We start from the raw sequence: 23,111 nt of genomic DNA, 5'->3' as shown, positions 1-23,111 counted from the left end.
TTTGACTGTGACTCCTCTGCCTCAGCCTCCCCCTGCTCTGGCCTGCAGCCTGCTTCTTGGAGTCTCTTCCCTCCCTGTGCGTGTTGGTATACACACTTCATCCACCTGCCCACTCACTCCACCTTAACCTGCTCACACACAAAATGCATTTGCACATTTGGACTTGTATGGCATTTTGTTCATTAGAGTTTAGATGTGGTTAAAGTTATAATCCTTACGATTTCAGTCCTGGTTAATTTGACAGTGGCCATGGTCACAGCTAATACCAGCAAATGCTGTTTGATAGTTCATGTTCCACGACTCTGGGGGCAGGAAACACTTCTTGAGCAGTTAATTTGTCAGTAATACAACAGATGTGTAAACTGGTGTATCTGTTTACACACAGCCAAACAAACTTACATGGTTTTAACAAAGAATTCAGTCAATATTGGCTTTTTCCATCATGTTGTGAGTAACCTCCATGGCTTTCATGCTGCACACAGTTCGAGTAAGTTTTCCCCACAACATCAGGAAATGGTAAATAGAATTGGTTACCTAACTGAGAAGTTGGAAATGTGCAGCTCTTTATCTAACAGTCCAGGCTGTTCCATTAGCCCCTTAAATATATATATTTTTTTAAATGACTATTGTCTTGTTTTGTAGATGCATTTTGACTCTTTTGACTTTTGTGACTGCTTGACAATAAAAGCCAACACGTGTTTCACCAGTTGAATAATTTTAATGGGAACTAGCAGCAGCAGGAAATGGTGGGTTAGCTTTAGCGGTAACTAAATACAGCTCACGCAAATTGAATCTTACCTACAATAAAAAGTGTAATTACAGAATGTAAATACACTAACTGAATCGCTTAATAAATGCCAACCCTTAATACTATCAAAAACTAAATTTGACTTCATGAAATTATTAAGGATTATAATTTTAAAGTTGAATTTCAGTTCTCTCATATAAGACTTGTTTTATTGATGAATACAAAGTTTCTTTATTTGAATTCATTATTAAACTTTTTATCTGTCTGACAAAACAGTTTATTGCTTTACCATCAAAGTATCATTTCTATGCAAAACTACTGACCTCACACTCCCAAAGTACACAGTTGCTCTGTTCTCTAACTTGAAGTGCTTCTCTCCCTCTGCTGACTCTCTCATCTCTCCATCATCCATCCATCCATCCATCTCTCTGTTGGTCCATCTGTCCATCGGGCTGCATGCAGACTTGGAGATGGAGAGTGTAATACAGGACAGTGCATGGGTGGCCGACCCGCTAAACCACTACAGCCTAAGTTCAGGTAGACAAAAATCCTTTGGTGTGCCGCACCGCCATCCCCTAACCAAAACCTAACTCCACAACCCGAGTGATGTGTTTGCGCAGTGTGACTCTAATACCACTACTCTGTTTACCTGTCACAATCGCTTCAAACTGGGGATTTAGCTTCAATCTTCACACAGGAAAATGTTTTTGGTGTTGCATTACCAGAGGAAACCCTTTCACAATGTAATAAACTATCCTGTCTGTGACCTTTAACACACTTGTCCATTATCTCTAGCCTTTAGACACATCTGGTTGTGCAGTAATAGTAGAGCATATATAGCACAGTAATGTGGTGTCTTTTCCAGTGTGTGTGTGTTTGTGTGAACTTTCTTACAATTAAATTGCTATATGCTCATAAAATAAATGGTCATATTTGCCTTTAAGTTTGTTACTTAAATTCCTGCAGATTCCTTCTGCAATGTGAGATTCTTCTTATCATCCTGCTGTATTTTGGATGTGTTTCAGGTTTTCTGAGAATGAATGTAAATTTTTCACAGAATCTGTATGTAAAAGGAATAACGTTTTGGGATTAGATGTAGTGGTGTAACAATACAACCCCACTTTTCAAATGTTGCTCTCAAAAGAGAACAATGGGATCCCTCCACCCCCTGTTCTTTTACTGTTTTCGCCCCTCAAGGTGTATGCAAATGAGTTCAGGGGTGAGCCAGGTTACTACAGCAGTTCTCAATGCTGCTGAATGTACCCTGTGTCTGGACGGGGGCCAGCTGTGTTTGTGTGTTTCTGTTTGGTCGAAGCTGAAAGGCCACGGCAGGGATGCCGTGGTGCTAGGTCTCGACTGGCCTTGATTTATTTAATCCTTTTACAATGAGGGGGCCTGTAAACCCATCCATTGAGCGTTAAGCTTTGTCCTGCAACAGTAAGAATCTCTGTCTCCCTCTCCATGGTGACTGAAAGAGCACATTCCTGCAGGGAGCCACACAGTATTGGAAAAATATGCTTGCTCTGCCTAGATCCACTTTGCTCACCACTAACCTTTGCTGTTCCCCAGTAAAACCATGGAAATTGTTAACATGCTGCCTTGCTCCAGTTAAAATCGAGACATAGAACCCAGGAGTTATTAGTCCTTGAGTCCATGTGCTTGTGTTGCAGTGAAGAACAGAGACTGCTCTCTTCAGTTAAAGGCTCTTTTGTTGACATCAATGTGAAGAAAAGTGAGCTTTGGGTAAATAATGACGGAGCTTCTTTCCTCCCCAGACAGCCCAAAAGACCAACCAGTTACTGACCCAGATGTAGAGCCCCCATTCCCCTCTTCAGTGTAGGCCTTGGTCATGTCTGGGGACCAGTGATTTGGGCAGCTGTGAGCATACATGAGCCAAGACAGCTGGTTATGTGAAGGAGAGAGGAAGGGAAATGGGGAGAGAATGTGTGAGACAGACTAAGGTTTGTCCTCCTGTTCCAGAGGATCTCAGATCATTTCCTGGTGATCCAGTACTAGGCTGTGAAACTATGCAATGTCCCCCATGTAACGTGTTGCTCTGTAGCTTCAGTGTTGTTGTCCTGTAGACCACACCTTTGTTTGGAGGAGGCTGCTTTTGATTACATACTAACAGCTCAGGCTGTGTTGTAAACTGTAAAAGTGAGTGTGTAAAGCAGAAAGATGATTTTCACATCTCTGCTTTCTTCAGTAGACTTCAGCGATACGTGAACATCTGTAGTTGCATTACAGAGTTGTATTGCATCATTATTGTGATCGTCGCGTTGGTGTCATTACAAAAACAAATGATTATGTACTGTGTTGTTGCAAAGCTTTAAAGCTTACATAGGCATTTAACCAGCAGGTAGGAATTCTAATTTACAGCCATGTTTATGTTGCGGACAGCATGCTGTTCTGCTCCTGTACATCGAACTTGGCATGCAGCTGCCCCGTTTTTCCCACATCCCAGGAATGAAATAAGCCATTCAGATCCATGCAAAATAGCAGCTGTATGATACTTAATCATCTCGTCCTGTTATATGCGATATGACATCAGGGCAGCAGCACACTACTTCCTGTTTAGGTGAGTGGTGTTTTTCAGCACTTTGCTAATATTCTTCAGCGCCACAAATGTTGAATTCATGGGATTTTATTTTAAAGGTATCGTGACTGACATATTAAAGTAAAAAGCAGTATTCAAAGTGGACAAATGAATTAAACTCTAAACTGTATCTTTTTTATTTAGCATCATGCCTGTTACAGCTCCTCCACATGATTTGTCCAGAGAAAACTGGTTCCCTCTGTATGTTCGGAAGTTACCATTTCAAGTATTTTTGGTCTGTTAGTGATAGCGTACAGGAGACATACAATATGACTGTGATTCGTGCTGCACAGAACTTGTTTGAGCTGAACTTAGTTTGACTTTCTCAGAGATTTTCCCCAGAGGTTACCCACCTTGGGGTCAGGCCCCTCCAAAGGGTCACAAGTTCTATTACAGAATTTTGTTATTTGGCTTTGAATCTTTGTTTTTAAGTAAAATATCAGATTTTTTTTTCTTTGGGCCTCAAACAACTATTCAAATGAAACCATCTGACTAGTTAAGAGGGGGAATGTCTCTTTGGTGGAACTGCTAACAACCCAGATGCATATGAAAATGACAAGGAGCCTAAACTACACACTGCCAAAAAGGGTCACAAGCCGAAAACAACCCAACATGGTTTGTTTTATCCGCTCACCATCTTAATCTGAAAAGCAGCTAGTATTATCGATATCAAATAAATGTAGTGGAATAAAAAATACAATATTTCCCTCTGAATTGTAGTTAAATTGAGGAAATAAAATATAAATAAAATTGAAATACCCCATACTCCAAAGTAAAGTGCTAGAGTAAAAGTGTACTTAGTTGCTTTCCACCACTGAAGATGGAAAATATCAGAACCTAAATGCAAAAAGAAAGTTGAGGATCAGCCCAAAGAAATGTTTGTCTTTGTTGAACTTACACAAATGCATGGCATGCAGTGGAAAAGTCTGACTGCAGTCTTGTGATTCTGGACCAACAACAAATTAGTTGGACTTTATTTTGACTCACCATGTCTGCTTAGGGTCTAAGCTAGTTAAGGAATTAATAAGATAATGCTTTCAGGGAGGCCAGGGGCCCCTCAGAGGGGAGAGCTGATTTAAAGTCAAGGCAAGGCCATCTTCAAGTTTACGTCAGACTGAATTATTCTGACAGTCGGCAGTGTACAAGAGTTTGATGGTCTGTCTACCCACCTGAAACCAGACCAGTTGGAGCTCCGTGAGTTTTTTGAATGTGTTAAACTTTGTCCATCTTTGGGGATGTTGCAGCTGTAAACCTGGCAACGTATGGGAGATTAGGTCTGGGAGAGGGGAAGAAAATAAAGGAGAATAATAATAATAATAATAATAAATAATAGGAAATATTGAAACAACTTAGTTTCTCAACTCAACCTGATTCAGTCTCAAGGGTTTGTAACAACGCTATTTGAACCTTGACTACAGGCCTAAAATTATACACTTAGTATATTCACATAAGTATGTATTTACAAATTAAGCAGTTATTCAATATGGAAGGTTTGACAGAGAATAAAATCAGGGAGCATGTGTGCAGTGAGTATTTTCCACTGTGTAAACCACCAGCTCACCTCTTGGCTGCCTGACTCCCGTGCTGCCTTCAGATGCTGTCCGTAACATTAGAATCGAGCACATGTGACAATCAGCAATGTGAAAATGACTGGGAGGCAAAGGTTTGGTGTGCTTAAGGGAAGAGAGTGAGAACGCTATGAGAGCAACTGATGGCCAATAGTGATTTGTATATACAAAACCATCGGTAACATTCTTAAAGCCATTGTTCTTGTTATACTGACTCACCAAGTAGCTCGGCTTCATCTAACATGGCTGTTTTGTTACGTAACACATTTAGTAATTATATCTGGATAGTAGCACTAAAATGCAGCAACCTCTGAGCTTGGATGTGGGAGCTTAGAAAGAGCCGGTAATTTCCATATTTCCGGGAGCACTTTAAGGCAGCACGTGTGGGGCTGGAAAGCAGCACGCTGGAGCGGAGCTTTGTGTGGAGACGGACAGAACGAGAAAAGTCTGCGGCGCTCTGCTCGCAACACTTTAAACTTCTAGTATTTCTCTCACTCGGTTATTCAGACGTCACCGTTTCTGCTCCACTCAGAAGACGTTTCATCGCCATTTTGTAACGTTACAGGTCTGCGGTTAGCGTAAGAAAAGATAAGTGGACAGTTGAACTTTGGACTTTTTTGAAGTCCAGCGTTATGGAGCAAAGGTAAGACATGCTTTTAAATTGTGTGGAATTACATTTTATATATTAGATGGATGTAATCCGCTATACCTTTAATCGTTAACAGTTGACATAATTCTACAAGTCTCGTCTTTGATTGGGAATAAACAATATGAAGAGAGAGCACTTTGAATGATGGAAGGGGTTTCCTAGGCCTAACAGAAGTGGAAATATTGCTCCTTCCTCACATGACTCCTCATTTTCCGATTTTCTCTCTCGTTACACATGTTTTATAGCTTATTAATAACAATTTCCTGTTAAAATATTTATAATTTCCCACTAATGTCAGAATATGTAGGCTGTTAAACAAAGAAAACATTTTATGATATATAAAACGAGGTTTAAGGAAAGTTTAACTTTTAAAATGCAGTTTTGGAACAACTCTTTTTTTTTTAAATATATATAGTTCACACTATGTAACTTATAGTTGTTAAATCTGAATGAACATTCACCTCTATAATAAAGCAGCCCTCCTGTCATTGCTCAGAAAAGTCAAACCTGGTCTGACAGTACCAGGCAGGTAGAGGCAGTCTGTTGTCTATTGCGGAAATTTGCCAAAACAAATTAATAAAAATTACTTTTGAATTTGGCAAAAAAAAAAATGGCTTTGGAAGAGTGGCACCCATTTGTGGTTCAGTGGTTTGAAAATTGCTCTCTGCACTGATGCTGGTATTTGTTGATCTTTCATGACATCATGATTCCTGATTTCTCTGCTGTGAGAGTTGAACCATTTGGCATGAATATTGGGTGAAACCACAGAAGACCCAGCTCATATCACCCCTCTAACTTCTCTTCCCTCTAATGAAGTTATGTTCTGTGGTGCATTGAGGCACTATAAGGCCTTTTGCTCCCACTACCGCCACACACTTAGGCTCTGTTGTGCAAACAGAGGTCACTGTCACTCATGACTGGCTTTTAATAGGCACACACTGCTCGGTTGTTTATACACTAAACAGCCATCCAGGAACACCAACAGGAGATGGTTATGATGTGTGAATGGATGTAAACACAGAGTCTCCCCACTGTTATCAAACTAAAAAAAACAACATAAGTAACGCAAACATTATCTCTGTGGTAATCGCCTCTCCATGGACAAATGCCACAAATGACAGCAATCAGGAAATGATATTAGTCATTAAGTTGGCCTGTTGACCTCTTGTGGCTGTAAAAGATAAACTTCTCTGGAAAAACTCCCTCAACAAGATCAACTGTGGCATAAGGAGTATATTTAAATTACTTTGTACCTGGTCACTTTCATCATCAAATATGTCCTATGCTGAGTCAATTCGTCGTATTGAAATTGCAGACATTCTCAGGAGAGGTGCGTCGCTGTCTGGAACTGGTGTGCTACTCTGGAACCGTCTCGTCCTCTCTGCATGTTAGCTTCATGTTAGCCTCGCAGCAGCAGCTGTAACCATGGTATGCTAACCATACAACTTAACTAACAATAGTTACATTATATGTTGTGTCGTTGTTAGATCATGGTGTTGGATTTCTCCAGAATCGTATACCCCACCTTTAATGCATTTAGAAAAGCTTTTGTCGCGTCCAACTCTTGTTCTCGCAGCATGTGGATTTCTGAGATAGATGATGTAATCATACCCAACCCATTCACATAATGATTTTCTGAAACTACAACAGTGAAGAGGAAGGCAATTAGAATTTTACCGCTTGGCTGCCTACATCGGCGTGTGTGGCAGTTGAGTCTGGAGGGGGTGCAGGCTGAGTTGAGCGCTGATGAGAGCGTTGTGAAGCCCAAAGGATTGGTTGTGTTTTCAGGGAACACTGACACACACAGTTGTATCAAATATCTCAGGGTAGTCTGCTGATTGGTTCTGTGGTGTCACTGCTCTACTTTAGGAAGCAATGGTCTTTGTTGTGTTGCTATGAAGTTGGAATTTTCCTCCAATCTGCGTTCTTTTGAAAAGCTCCTCTCTAACTGAATGGAATGAGGCGCTTGGTTTTGGGTTAGAGCAGGGAAAGAAAGCACGATGTCTGCCCTTGCGTCTGTAATAGCTCCTGCTGTAATGCTTGGCCTCTTTTCTCCTCATCCCTGGGCTCTCTTGGGGAAAAGCCTTGTCATAGACACACAGTCAGTTAAGAGGTGCAACCGAAACTTGACTGTGCTCCTCAGGCAGTAGATCTGTAGATTAGATTTGATCTGTTATGCAAGTGTGTGGCATGGGGAATTGGCTCTCATTTCCCTAGCTTTAAACATCTGGGTCCCACCCCCTCCTAGTGTGTCACATGTCAAAAATATACCATCAGATTTTATGAGTTGTGCAAATATCCAGAAATACTTAATCCCAGCTGTCTGTGTGTTAAAGAGGCATTTCACACATGAAGCTCTGTTTACCAGTCATGGTTAGAACTACTGACACTGAAAACAGCTTACTCTAAGTCTACTAATGTCTTGGGAAACCCCTTTAAGCGCCCCAAGTTATAAATTAGTAGTAATTAGAGGCACATAAAGCAATTGTTAAGGCTTTATCAGTCCCACTATCCTTTAACTGAAATGTCTTTACCCAGCTGGAGTTTAACAGTGACTGTGTCAGAGGCAGTTTCGGTGCTGAGTATGCGTGAAGAGCTGCTGGCCTTCAGGCTGTCATCTGCCTTGACAGCAAGCAGATGGGAGTTTCTGTCCATCCTCTGGAGAGGCATGCTTGTCTCTGCACTCCTCTTCCTCACGTCTTACAGCCAGTCTTGCTTCCTAAATAAAAGTGACGTGTCAGTGTAAGCCAACGCAGTTGCATAGTCAGCCCCCCTCCTTACTCTACATGATACTAAAGGCCCATTTTCATGCCGTAACAGTGAGTAAACAAAGCTGCCTCAGCGGGTTTATCCGCGGGTACAGCAGTGCAGAAGGAATTTCTCCCTGAGGGGTGAATTGTAGCTCCACTTTTCCCTGAAATGAAACGATGGGTCTTGTTTGCGGATGTTGGTGCAGAGGCCGGCTTTTGATTCAGATTTGATTGCGCTGCTTCAGTAAAATGGCACACAGTAGAGACTCAAGACTCAAAGGTTTGGTTCAAACATTTATTTACTCAGAGGAGTGAGACAAAATAATTCAGAAAACACTAACTGACTGAATAGATTTGTTTAGAGCTGCAACCATTAATCGATTAGTTGCCAACTATTTAATGATATGTGCTCCGCTAACTATTTGATAATCAAGTAATTGGTTTGAGTAATTTTTTAAGAAAAATTCCAGCTTTTTAGAATTGAATATTTTCTAGTTTCTTTCCTCCTCTGTGACAGTAAACTCAATGTCTTTGGATTGTGGACCAAAATAAGACAATTGAGGACTTCATCTTGGGCTTCGGGAAACACTGATGGACATTTTTCACCTTTTCTGAAATTTTATAGACTAAAAATCTAATCGATTAATTGAGGAAAAATTGACAGATAAATTAACATTGAAAACAATCATTAGTTGCAGCCGACTTGTTTATCATCTACAAAAAAACTGAAATGAGAAAATGGACCTCACAGTGTGAGTAAAGTGTAGTAAAGAGCGGTTAGTGGGTAGACAAATAAAGAATGGAGACCAAGTCTGAACCTCATTTCAGTTATTATGAACAATGTGTTTGAAAGTGAATTAGATGTTAACCTAACAGTGTCCAGTTTTTTTTTACCCTGTCACTCTTTTCTTGATACTTAATAAAATAAATGATTACTCCACCCATATAGAATGGGTAATGAGTGTCACTGAACAGAGTTTCCTGCCCAGTATTTTACACGCCATCACTATGTGCATATATTTTAGTTAGGATTCTGCCAACCCAATGAGAAACTGTGAAATTAATTCAGCTCCAAAGTAACTTTCCATTCCCATCAGCTCATTAGTTTGACTCTGGTCTTGATGTTTGCATTCTAAATGTACTCAATGGACTGTCAGTTAAGCCTGTTGTATGCAATTTACCCCCACAGTGTACATTTAGAATGCAAAACTGACAGCCCCTCATTAATTTTTACTTAATGGTCTCTGGGCAAGCGGGCCAAGTCTCACACAGTAGATGTTTTGGGACGCTCCTTTTAAATAATAATATCCATAACGGCACGTGCGTGTGCTGCCTTGGTGATGCTGTTGAAGTCTCTGAATCATCGTATCATCACTTCTGATAAATCTGCGCTTGAAGAGCTGTGAGTGAAGACGCTGCCTTGACACTTTTATTGCATTCTTGTTATCTTCCAAACACAATTCAGCCTCTGCTTTCTTTAACTCAGCTTGTTTTGTGTCTGGAGATACAGTTTGGTAAGCGCTGGCCTACTTTCAGTTGTTCTCTAGTTGAAAAAGAGCTCAGCTTGGCACATCATATCAAAATTGCGTCTCTCCAAATACTCATTATTTATTTGATTGAATTGTAAATGCTTTCTTCTTTAAATTGCAACCTGTGCGTTTGTGTTGGTCTAAAGTCTGAAGTTGGTAAAATAAATATGATGTCAAGGCAGTGAAACACATGAGGGAAGCGGAAGAGTTGTGATCGTGACTGTGTTTATAATTGGTGAAAGGAATGTGCCCTGAAATATAGATAAAAAAACTGATGCGACACAGCAGTTTTTCCACTTCAGGCCAGAGCACTTCAGACAGGAAGGAGATGTTGGTGTCATCAGTGTGTTTAGTGAAGTTCCAGATGTGGTGTGGCTAAAAGAACACAGTGATGATAGATAGGGGAGAGATGTTTTTAATGCTGGACTTAGTAGTAAACGTTTAGGGTTCCTGGGTTGTTGTTTGAGACTGTGGGCACAGTCATTTTAAATGTTTCAGATTTCAGGAGCGTGAACCGTATGGCTGCTGTGTAACCCACCACCATTTATTGGTCTCCAGGATTCAGAACGGGTAGTTGTCCTGTGGAAGACTGCAGAGAGAAGGAGTAATATAATGGAAGAGTTGTTTGTCAAAGTCAGTGTGAAGGGCATCAAGATTCAGGTGTCCACAGAGAGAGACGGCTATGCCTTGTCTGACGCAGTGACAAGAGCTGAGGGCTGACCACTGACAAGTGCAAGAGAACAGAGACAAAAAAGATGAGGGTGGATTGGGAGACATCTTGTTCTTTGCGATGTCTCAGGTCTGAGTGGAAAGCTGTACAGTACAGTGAAGGTATGAAAGATGGAGAGAAAGGGGCAACTGATGCCGATTTAAGAGTTCACTGGGGTATGATCCTCTTCCTAACAGACAGAGGTGTACAATTTACTAATATTCAAGTCAGTAAGTACAGCGTTAAGATGGGGACATTGTTTTTAACCCTGCAGGTAAACTGTTTTTGATCAATAATCTCCAGAGAGCTGCAGTTCTTCTACATAACATCTACCCTGACATTTGACTGATTAGCATCAGCGCACCTACTGTCACTGAGAAATGGCATGTTAGATGTACTTTGAGGCTTATTGGGTCAGACGGTGGAAAACTGTTTTAGCGTTTTACATCCTGTTTTTTCTGACTGATGAGGCTTAAACTGAACTGAATTCTCAGCTAAAGGAAAATTGATGTGTTCATCTCATCGACAGTAGCAGAGACAAGTAAACTGACCCACGAGTGGAAAAACTCTCTGCTACTGTCATCTCATCTCAGTGACTGACAAGTGTGTGATTTCTTTTTCTTTTTTTTTTTTGAACAAACATCTTGAATTGAGGCCAGCTCCATTGTCGTAGTTTAAGAAGCTTACGACCCTTTCCCAGACATAATATCTGATTAGTGCGGTTTGGGTTTTTTAAGTAGGTCTGTTCCTTTTTTTTTCTTCTTGTTTCGAAGAGGAGCAGAGGATACTTTAGGGAGTAGGAGGATTCCTTTGTAGTTGCCTGGGAGGTGGTATTTAAGAACGAAGCTTTTGCCTCAAGGAAACTACACATGCATAAAGGAAAGGTTTGCATTAGAATGAAGCTGAAATGTACAATGGGACAACCATTGTATGGGGTTTCACTCACAGACAGACCTTGTGTGAGCCTAAGTAGTGTCAGTAGTGTTACTGTAGAGCAGTAAACAGTTGTGTAAGAGATCTAAGATGTGTCTTTCTCTCCTTCCCTCACTGTCTAGTGTCTAAGAAGCACGGGAAGCTGATCACCTTTTTGCGCTCCTTCATGAAGTCCAGGCCCACCAAGCAGAAGCTGAAGCAGAGAGGCATCCTCCGGGAGAGGGTGTTCGGCTGCGACCTGGGAGAACACCTCCTCAACTCCGGTCATGATGGTGAGAAACATGCAGACACCTGAGAGCAGCAGTATTTCCTGGATCCATGTATGCTTTGTTTTTTCGTGACACTATAATTTCTCAAATAGACACCAAGGCCTCAATTTACCAGGGCCTAGATTTATGGCAGAGAGAACAGGCCTTTATTGGCAACAGGCTTACATTACAGGCTGTCTTTGATTTCTAATTTCACCTGTTCCCTGGTTAATGCAAAGTCAAAAAGTCCTCCATGTTTACCTGTTGACAAGATAAATTCAGGGCCTGTGTTTCCAACTCTATGCGACCAAAAAAAAATGCCCAGCGCTCAGCGCCTCCTCACGCTGCTGGTGTTTTAGCTATGTTGTAAAAATGCGGTGCTCTGATTGCAATGAATTGGAAAAAAAGACACTGGCCTCAGGAAAAAACGCTTTGGTGGACACAGCCACTCACTACTGCACTCTTCTCTTCTCTTTTTTACTAAAAATACTTCATTCCACTGCAGATTTGTCCCCATAAATGTCTTCCTGGATGCCTAGCCGTTTAAATTTTGAGAAATATGATTATTCGAGAAGATTGATGCCGCACTCTCATATCTTCTTCTTTCGGCTGCTCCCCCAAAGGGTCATCATCTGTTTCCATCAAACAGATATACAACACACACTGTTAATAAACAGCAGCTCTGCTTGGAATTCAGATATAAGTCCATACCTGCATTTATCTGCTGCAGCCACATTGATTTTCAGAGCTCTCAGCAGCACGGGGTCTGGCAGGTCAGCTGGTGTGATGTTCTCAACGACAGAGTGAGATGATGATGTTCTCCTGATTACACTGTAACATCAACTCCAACCACTGTTATGATGCTACTCTCCTGTTGAAACGTGATCAATACCTTCATTTTAGTTCATGTTGACACCAACCTGAAAACCCATTTATTCACATTAATAGATCCTCTTCTGATCCTCTTCACGGTGATCACAGTGTTGGGTGAAGGAGTCAATCCTTGACCTCTGTACATCCTGCCTTACCTTGACATGGGGAGATAAGCTGCTCTGTCACACTTTGCTGGGTCAGATGGTCAAGGTGTTCTGACTGCTTCAGTGAATTGGAGAAATGCGAAGCGAGGGAAACACAATTAATGATTATGATTTTTAGTTTAAAAGTAGAACACAGAAACTCTGCTACTACATAGACAAATCGAGGTAGGCAGAAGTAGACAATCAGCAATTACAGCGGTAGTACTTGACTAGTTAACCTGCATTTGCAGAGTTCTATAGTGCCACCATTTCACTCGTAAATAAATAGCTAAGCGCAAACTGGGAAAACTACTTATGGGCACAGTGTGTGAGTAAAGACTGCAACCTACTAGGGCTGGGCGATATGGCCTAAAATAAAATCTCTGATTTTATTTTTTTTAATTCAATTTACGATTTTTTCCGATTTCCCCCCCTACTTAAGGAAAGCAATAAGGTTTGTTGGTCAGTGCGGCTTTGTTCATCGCGGAGAGACTGGCATTTTTCATATTCGGCTGGATGTCTCTGTTTCAGGTGTTGGAATAGGTTTGTGGTGCTGCTGCCTTTCACTGCGATAGGCTTTAGGCAAATGTTGCAGCGTGGTGTCTGTTGTTCCACATCTGTCGCAGCAAACCCATACCAGTTCCAAACAACAGATGACTTTATTCCTTTCTTGGGAACAAACTTCCCGCTCTCACCGGTAGCCATTTTGTCGCTTGCTGTTGCTGTTTAGTGTATGATGTTGTCGCTATGGGAAACGAACACTACGGAAACCCCGGGGAGCCAAAAATGTGCTATTACACAAAAACTCGATTTACTTATTTTTTAAATCGCCCGCAACAAAAAATTCGAATTAATTCATTCAATCGATTTTTCGCCCAGGCCTACAACCTACCACAATGTCACTTTCTGTGAACGAACCGATCCCAGCCTGGATGGGGCAGGACATTTAAAAAATGTGCTACATTGGTTAAAGTCATTGTTCTGCATTAACAAATGAGAGACCAGTGTAGACCATTTTTCTTGCACAAGGATTCAATGAATGAAAGCCACCCACAAAAATGTAATTATTGCCGTAAAACTTTAATTAGTCCCAAATAGCCGCCTGTCCCGTTAACTGGCCTGGTGTGGGAACACATTTTGACCAAAAAACGCAGGTCTCTATTAGAGGCCTGGTCTGGTTTTTATAGAAGTTCTTGTATAAAACCTCTTAAAGCCCGCCGGGTCGCCTGCTTGAGCTAGTTCTAAGCCGCTTAGATCATGAATACAAATACTGTTTAAACTTTTGTTGGACATGCTGCACATCGTTTAGATCAGTTAGATTCTCCACAATTCAAAAGTTCAGTTCATTTTCTGGAATCAACAAGCCCAAAGTCTATTTCATTCAGATTTACCAACATGGTAAACAACCGATGGAGGGGAAAAAAGTGCAGACTCCTGATCTTTGAAGCGCTCGTTAAGTCCGTTTTGCCAAGACATCCGCTGAAATTGGTTATATGTTGAGTCATACAGAAGGTATTATCTACAAAACTTAAGTGAAATTTAGTCCAGTTTGAACAGACAACTAGACGTCTTGTTGTGCTGTCTTAAGTTGCTCCAGATAATAGAAATTAAAAGCCAAATGGAGCCTATGCTCCATGAAATGAACTTTATTTTCCTAAATCTTCATGCTTCAGTTGCATTCTGAGGGGCATGTTTGCAAAAGGCATCGCTAAAGGAGGGATCTGCCTGCGTGGGGCGGATGGTGAGCGACCACCGGGCATATCCCTTCCTAGCTTAGGACTAAATTTTCCACCTTTACGGTGTCATGTAAATTATGTTTTTATTAAGTTATGCATATCTGTTGATTACAGGCTGGATGATTAAAATTATAAGCTAGCATGGCGCTTGAAAACTTAACACGTTAGTTAGACAATTAGTGTCCAGATTTGTCTATATTCAGTGCCGAAAGATTTTCACTTTGTCATAGTTTGAGCCTTTAAAGTACTGTTTTAAGGAGTTGAAAGATGAATTCTTGTTGTGTGTCCAACACTGACTCCACATTCAAACACGTGTATATTTGTGATAAGAGGACTTCATAACAAAATCTTCCTATGTAAAGGACTTGGAGAGGATTTATGCCCCCTCACTGTCCTCTCCACTGCTGCAGAATGCCAACGAGTTTCCTCAAACCTCGCCTTGTTTTCTCTTTCGCTATGTGTGGAATTTGTCTGAACAGCTGCTCCGGCGAGTGTCCCACTCTCTTGTCATCGTCGGAATGATGTGTGAGCTGTGGGAGGCCTGGGAGCCTCCTTATACACTGACACACACCATCCTTATCTCCCATATACACACACACAAACAGATAAATAACATGTCTGTATGATTCATGGTTGCTGAAGGAGAATGAAGAAGCTCTGTTTTTCTGAGGTTTTTCTTTTTTCGTCTGTCCCTCTCTAACACACAATCACTGGCATTGTGTTTTGAAGCTGAGCATATGTGATTGGCTGCCTCACTCACAGACATGTTATCTCTCACAAGGTTCAAATGTTTCCATACTCAGCTCGAAAAGTCCTTTTTCCTTCCGAAAGCACTACAAAGTTAATTATTCAAACTCTGTACTCGCACATCAAAAAGGAAAGTCATCCTTCTTCTTGACCTTGTAGCGTTCAGTGAAGCCTGGACAAATATTGACTGCTGTTTTTCTCTCCTCAGTGCCCCAGGTCCTCAAGAGCTGCACCGAGTTCATCGAGAAACATGGCGTGGTGGACGGCATCTACCGCCTCTCTGGAATCGCCTCAAATATTCAGAAATTGCGGTATGAGACGCAGGCTGCTTATTTATTACAATGTTTATCTGTATGCAATGTTTATCCAGAGCTCTCTGTGCATGCTCCTTCCATAGAAACGTCGTTCATCATAGGAGGAGCTCACAAATCTAATCCCATCGTACCGCTCATCTGAAGGCGGATAACATATAAATTCCATCTAGGATTATTGTGTCAGTGAAAGAAAAATGATGACATTCAGTGTAACAGTTGATCCTCATTTACAGTTTTTACTATCTAATGTTGTCATACCAGGAGAAGTACTTGTACTTCTGTAATCGGAGCCTTTGCAGCAGGTGTGGCTTGTAAAAGGGAACACACACACACCTCTCTCCGTACAACACACAAACAGTGGAAAAGACACCAGAGAGCCAGCAGTTGTTTTTTATGTTGTAATAATTATAACAGATGTACACAATAGTGGAAGACTTAAACAAAAGTACAGACGTGAAACCAGCTAAATGTAACTATTGTACTAAATGGCAGAAACGTAGTACTCTGCTCTCCCGCACTGTGAGGTAACGTGAGGGGTGAAATTAGCAGATGGTAGCTAGTTCATTAGCCATGTTATCTGCCTTGTTAGCAAGGTGTGTAGTATTTATTTCACCAGTGCTAAACATGCTAACTCTCTTAGCTTGTTGCAAATTCATTTCATTTCAGAGTGAGGGGTGGTGCTCCCGTACATGAAACATCATATTTGTCTTATTGCCTCCGTCTTTTCTGATGGGGGGAAAATGTGCAGGGGTTCCCGTCCTTTGGCCATCCTACATCCTTTAAATATGAATGTAAAAGTCTTCTTCTTTATTTACTTAAAACTGAAGCATTCAAGTAAAAACAATATAAAAACCCTGAAATCACCAGTGCAAGTATTACTGACATCAAACAGTAAGAGTGTATTCCATAATGTGTGCTCACATGTCGTTAAAGCAACATATTATCATAGACGATAAAAGTCGCACACCCCTAGTTTACAGGATAGGATTAAGCCTGCATATGTGGAGAGGACCCCATCCAAAGGTGTAATTTCCACCTCTACAGTTTGAAATAGATTTTCTCCAAACAGTGTCCCCTGATTGGCCAGCTGCCAAAAAATCCAGATGTGATTCGAGAGGAGTTTATCGAAATGTTGAAACACGCTCTTGATCAGCCTCAGTGATTAGTTTACTTTCACATTAAGCTTTGTGAGCAATGGCAAGTGCATTTTGAACCTTTTAATGAGTAAAACATGCTTTTGTAACTCATTTATTTTGGTGGTTAGAGATCATTTCAGTTGAATGAAAGTAAATGTAATTTTCATTGTTAGAGCATATAGAAATATAGGCCACATCTCTAATTCCAGTGTTTCCCACACATACACTTTATATTTTAACTGTGTCTTTCTGCAACTTTATACAACATAGTCTGCTGCTGACGGAGAAAGTCACCAGAGCAGACACATAAGGTGGAGAGAAAGAGAAAGAGGCAGGGCATGCTGCTGTGTTTGCAGCAGAGGTGTAGGTGTGTGTATATGTGAAGGGAAAGGGAGCAGATACAATTAGTGAGTAAACACTAGGTAGTTTAATAAGGTGGAGAATGAAGTAGAATTAAAATGGTGAAAAAAGAAATAAGCTACTGGATATAGAAAATATAAACCCTGCTAACACTGACACACCTCTGGCTGCCGCCACCACCACCCGGCTTGTCTGTAATTATGTGGGACACTGAGTCTTTTGTTAGACTTTTGGAGGGCACGAAGACCAATTTCATTACTGTGTGTTATTTTCCAGTTTAGCATAAACTGAAGTAAATAAATTGCAGTCACATAAGGGTTTTAGAATGAGAATATGAAACATACTGTACACCTCTGACCACGTTACAGTGTCCACTGTGCAGCCTGAGACTACGTCATTACCACTTTTGATTTGTTTTAATTTTTAACAAAAATGGGAAGATTTTTTTTGTTGTTGTTGAAAAGTTGTGAATGCACATGTCAACAATCCTCTCTCCTGAAACACTACTGAAAGGCAGCTTGACTTTGCTTTATGTCTTGTATCTATCCATCTCTTCATAGATGCCTTTTCTTCTTCAGAAGTTAGTTTGACTCTGCCTTTAACCTCTTTCTCTTTCATCAGGCATGAGTTTGACTCTGAGCAGATCCCCGACCTGACCAAAGATGTTTACATCCAGGACATCCACTGTGTTGGCTCGCTGTGTAAGCTCTACTTCAGAGAGCTGCCCAACCCCCTGCTCACCTACCAGCTCTACGAGAAATTCTCTGTAAGCAAAGTCTTAGACGACTAAACACTTGCACACACCAGTACTTTATACTAGTGTGTGGATACAACTCTATTACAGAGCTTTACTTTTCATGTTGTTTTGAGTTGCTGTGTGCACCGATGCCTGACAGAACTGATTTTAAATTTGTGCTTGATCTCTATAGAAAATAAAGGAAATTTATCTTACACATTTATCTTATCTGAAGTCTTCAGATTTATCTTACAGTTATGAGTCACAGAGACCCTTAAAATTATATCATTGTACTTGACACACCCTATCATTACAAAATACAGCAAAATGCTCTCTGCGTGATTTGTAGGAATAAAAACCTTTTCCAAGCATAACAGTCCCTGAAGATGAAGGTTGTTATGGCAGCTGGGGGGGGCTGCAGACCGATGTCCCCTCCGTGCTTCATGTAGCAGTGTGAACCCGGGATGACAAGTGAATGAGCTTAATGTTGATGCACTGACACATCCCACTATTATCTCATTCTCTCCCCATACCTCCCATTGTTTTCACTCTGAAGGAGGCTGTATCAGCAGCGACGGACGAAGAGCGACTCATCAAAATCCATGATGTCATCCAGCAGCTTCCTCCTCCGCATTACAGGTCAGTGTAGAGGCACATTGCCACCCTTTGGCAGGCGCAGGAACTCCCAGATTACAGATGCATACTCACGTTGTGCATTCACATCAGTGGTGTGTGTCAGTTAATGTTAAAATCAAGGGTTTTTGTAGTGCCATACTGCAGTGAATGAAATCATTTAACAGGTCCCGGCTGATCCTTGTGTTGCTGATGATGAATTGAATTTCCCATCCTTTGTGAAAGCATACAAATGCTAATTTCTAAGTGACATTCCTCTGGGATTTGGGTACAGAGTGAAATATTGATGCTCTGAAGAAGTATCTCTATCATGGCCATTAGTGGGCACATCACTAGTGGGAGCCAATTAAATCTGAATAAATGAATATTTGATTCTCAGGACCCTGGAGTTCCTGATGAGACACCTTTCTCGCCTGGCAGCGTTCAGCTACATCACCAACATGCACAGCAAGAACCTGGCCATCGTCTGGGCGCCCAACCTACTGAGGTGTGATGCTCTCCTGCTCCATAGAATGTTCTTTGTATACATGGATTTCCTTGCAGTGAATACACTGTAAATCATAATCTAAAAGCTGTCTTGATTGGCTGTCCCTATTATTTGAGTGATTCATTTCGAATGCAGTGCTCGTTTGACTGGAGTACTACTTGATACTGGGCTATTTCGGTCGATACCTTAAAGGTATCTAGTAGCGATACCCATCCCTATATGTAGTTGATCTTATGTGGGTCTTTTACTATTCACATTAACGATTTCTCAGACTTGAATCAGCCCAGATAATGGGCTCTGTGCAGCAGGAAGTACCGTGTCTCCTGCTCTGAATGAGTCATTCTGCCTGAATGGAAGGATTTAAGCAGCTGTATGTGGGAGGGTGCTGATCAACGCATCTCAAAATCCTTTTACACAAATGATGTAACTTTAAATTTAACCACTTCAACAAAATCAGGTGGACTTTGCAAATGTAATTTTTCCCTTTGTTGTTGTTTGTCCATGATTGCCTCAGGTCAAAACAGATTGAATCCGCCTGCTTCAGCGGCACAGCGGCCTTCATGGAAGTCCGAATCCAGTCGGTGGTGGTGGAGTTCATCCTCAACCATGTGGATGTTCTCTTCAGCAGTAAACTCAGCTCACTGATACGAGAGGGAGCAGGTACGTACAGGCATCGGTTTGATGAGACCTCTGCTTAAATTATTCCTTCCACCACCCACTGCTGCTTCTGTTTGAGCAATAAACACTCTTCCACATCACCAGGTCACAACTCATTGTCGCGGCCCAAATCCCTGCTGGTTTCATCACCCTCTACTAAACTGCTGACTCTGGAGGAGGCCCAGGCCAGGACCCAGGCTCAGATCAACTCTCCGGTCACGGAAGACAGCAAGTACATCGAGGTGGGCGAAGGTCCGGCTGCCCTGCAGGGCAAGTTCCACACTGTCATCGAGTTTCCCACCGAGAGGTTTGTTAACTCTTCTTCCTTTTATGTCATTTGATGACTACATCTTCAAAAGATCGATTAATATACAATCTAAATTTAGACACACAGACAGAGACATGATTTTGTAGAGAAAGATGCATTTTAATGCCACTGGACTTTAAATGCTGGAGTGTGTCTCCCTCTGCTGGTAAGAATGCAGGCAGAGCCATTTTCTTCCTGATCCAGGCTGACAATGGGTGCTTATCAAGTCTCTGAAGAGAAGTCTCTTCTGGTGTGGACTCGAGTCACAAAAATGATGACTTTAGACTCGACTTGACAAAATCAAAGAAGACTTGCGACCCGACTTTAACTTGAACACCAATGACTGGTGACTTCACTTGGACTTGAGCCTTTTGATTCGAGCTGACTTGACACTCCACATGCCCGAATATAAATGATGATATAAAAAACTGCGCAGCACATCAACATAGCGCGGTGCTCAATTAGACTGGAGTGTGTGGCTTCCTCCAGCAAGAGGGAACAAGGACTGTCGTCCTCTTGTGCACTAGATGCTACTTAAAGTTAATAATGTTGGACTATTGTTTCTTATTTTATGGGCTATATGGGATTTTTGAGTAATGCATATAATAGTTTTTAAAAAGAAAGTATTACATTTCAATAGTTTAATGTTTCTTAAGGCAATGAGTAATCCTGTTAAATAATGAACATGAACATTTAATTCATGAAAAACATTTGTTGTGTGAAACTGCACCTCTGCCTTCTTTCTGTACAGTCTAATGCTTCATTCAATACATTTTTTGTATTTTTAACTTATAAAAACTTTTGAAATGGTTTTACATTTGGTGAAGAGCGCATTATGACTTGTTTAGGACTCGAAACTCAAAGTTTAAGACTTGGACTTGACTCGGACTTGTTGGTCCTTGACCTGAGACTTGACTCGGACTTGCCAGTCATGATTGGTCTGGACTTGGGACTTGAGTGCTAAGATTTGAGACTTGACTCGGACTTGTAAAACGATGACTTGGTCCCACCTCTGCTTAATTGCATTCACGTTTCCCTCACTTGCGTCTTAGTCCCGCCCACCGGGGATGCATGGAGAGAAACAAGGAAATCAAGCCAGGAGAGAAGGAACGAGGACATATGAGACATTCTTTCCTCCGAAGTGTCACGTGAAGCGATGTCCGTTTCTGATGACGGCTGTCAGTCACTCTAACAGCTGTAGAGAGGCACAGGATCATTTCTACTGGCACAATGCTCATATTATCTGCATTTATATTTATTGATTTATTATTTACTGATTGTGAATTCGTTATTGAATAACCCAGAAAATGATCCAAGGTGTCTTTGGATTTATTAGGCTGAATGTTTCAGGGAAATTGAGATGATGTAACTCATTTCAAAGTCGACGCTCAGTTTTAGGCTTTCTGTTTATTTCCTCTTCTGATATCCTTTAACACTACTGCATACATTTTATTTCAAAGTCACATCACTCGTCACCGATCCTCACTCCTCGGAGCGCAAATAAGAGCTTTGGGATGGTCTGCAAGATGGCGGAGCGACTTCCTGTTCAAGCAAGGAGCAAAGAAACGACAAATAAGAGACTTGAGAAGCACCCAGTGTCACAAGTTGACTCAGGACCTGTCATTAAGATTTCTACAGAAAGTAACTATTCCATGTCTGCTTGTCCACCACCATTTTATAAACACAGGAAGAGGCCTCCTATTAAATCCAAGAAGTCTCCTGTGGGCAGTTGGCGTTCTTTCTTCAACCTAGGCAAGTCTTCCTCCATGTCCAAGCGCAAGCTGCACCGGAATCCCAGTGAGCCCAATGAACTAAAGGCCATGGCCCTCGCTGGTGAGTCCTTGCTCCACAACTAGAATGAGTCCATTTTTCAGTCGCCTTACAATTGCAATGAGAAGATATTATTTGACTAAACAAGGCTAAATGCTGATACCTTTTTAATCAGTGTTTCAGGAGGCAGAGGAGACACAGCAACATTACGATCCGCCAAAAGTGAAGAATCACTGAGCTCCCTGCACAATGTTGAAGGTAATCATTGTGTCTTCCCGTTCACTTGTTTCAGCATAGTCGTGCTGCCCATCTTATATTTCAAAAGCTCTTTCTACAGTGTATCTCCTGTTAAAGGGCCTTTTTAAAATAAATTGCTTCTGATTATGTTTCCCTCCTTCAGGAGAGTCCAAGGTGTACCGTCCTCGGCGGCCGCGCTCCAGCAGCGATGCCCTGTCAGCCTCCTTTAATGGCGACCTGCTGGACAGCCGGCAGCACTGCAACTCTTACGATAACCTGGACGCCACAGAGGACAGCGACGGCGACGACGGACCCATCTGTGTGCCTGCCCTCATCTCACCTCCCCGCTCAGCAGGTGAAGATGTGGACCTCAGCCCGCCAGACATTGGCATGGCCTCCTTGGACTTTGACCCCATGTCTTTCCAGTGCAGTCTCCCCGACACCTCCTATGCCTTCCCCGTAGATGACTCACCAGCTGGGGCGGAGAGCTCCACGATAAAGAGGAGCCCCAGCAACTTCTGTGGCAAGACCAACGGCTCTGACTTCATCTCCGCCACCTTCCTGGGCAGCCTGTTGTCCACAGACTTCAGCCAGGCTGCTGGAGAGAAGGTGCAAAGCAAGAAACTGACCACTTCCTATTCTTACACTGATAACCCACACAGGCGGTGTCGCCTATTAAATGTGGGAAGACCGCTAGTTTGACAGCATTTTCCACTTCAGAGCTTTTCCCTACAGAGATGCCTGACAAGAATACAGCGGGACAGGCTGTCTCTCCACAGCCATTATCTCCTCCTTCAGTAGCCAAGGATTCTCCTCCCTGATGGGCAGTGTGCTGCTGAGGGCAGCAGAGCCATCGCTCAGTGAAGCTTTCCAAATGGAGCTCCACTCTAAGCTGGCAGCCTTTGACAGTGTGGACAGTAGAGAGCTGAAGGGACAGGACGGTGTACAGCAGGCGCCCGCTGCAGCAGCCAAGAGCACCAAGGTAGGAAGCGGTTTTATGCACGTTTCTGATTGTCACTGTTACGTAGATTAAAATAAGGTTGTAATCATGCCATTATTTATAAGAATGCTTTTTTCTAGCTTTAGTTTCCTCCGGTTTGCATGGATTTCATCTTTAATAAATCTTTTTGTATCATGCTTGAGCATCAGGCATAACTTTTTCCCCTCTCTCCCACTCTTGAAGCACTTAAAACCAGCCTGCCTGCTGCTGCTCTTTTGCTTTTTTCATTCTTCAACTATAGATCC

The 23,111-nt window shown here is 41.9% G+C and overlaps 1 protein-coding gene across 1 annotated transcript in view; it reads left to right on the top strand.

Annotated features, from left to right (window-relative positions):
- The window catches only part of LOC119885217 (rho GTPase-activating protein 32-like), a gene marked incomplete at both ends in the record, with an annotated part of 28,362 nt that extends 5,514 nt beyond the window's left edge, over nt 1-22,848 (top strand). Inside the window, 14 exon segments of the mRNA XM_038695365.1 lie at nt 26-76; nt 1,211-1,285; nt 11,605-11,754; nt 15,438-15,540; nt 17,661-17,805; nt 18,332-18,414; nt 18,788-18,895; nt 19,410-19,555; nt 19,658-19,859; nt 21,547-21,692; nt 21,813-21,887; nt 22,030-22,518; nt 22,521-22,682; nt 22,685-22,848. Of these exon segments, the coding sequence (XP_038551293.1) occupies nt 26-76; nt 1,211-1,285; nt 11,605-11,754; nt 15,438-15,540; nt 17,661-17,805; nt 18,332-18,414; nt 18,788-18,895; nt 19,410-19,555; nt 19,658-19,859; nt 21,547-21,692; nt 21,813-21,887; nt 22,030-22,518; nt 22,521-22,682; nt 22,685-22,848 (2,099 nt within the window).
- Nucleotides 22,849-23,111: the final 263 nt, after the last annotated feature.

Source organism: Micropterus salmoides, unplaced genomic scaffold, assembly GCF_014851395.1.
Source record: "Micropterus salmoides isolate LMB-PRFRI ecotype aquatic unplaced genomic scaffold, ASM1485139v1 Ms_hic_scaffold_3953, whole genome shotgun sequence".
In the NCBI taxonomy this organism is placed as follows: domain Eukaryota; kingdom Metazoa; phylum Chordata; class Actinopteri; order Centrarchiformes; family Centrarchidae; genus Micropterus; species Micropterus salmoides.
The sequence above is the reverse complement of the archived record's forward strand: the minus strand, read 5'-3'. Positions and strand labels throughout refer to the sequence as shown.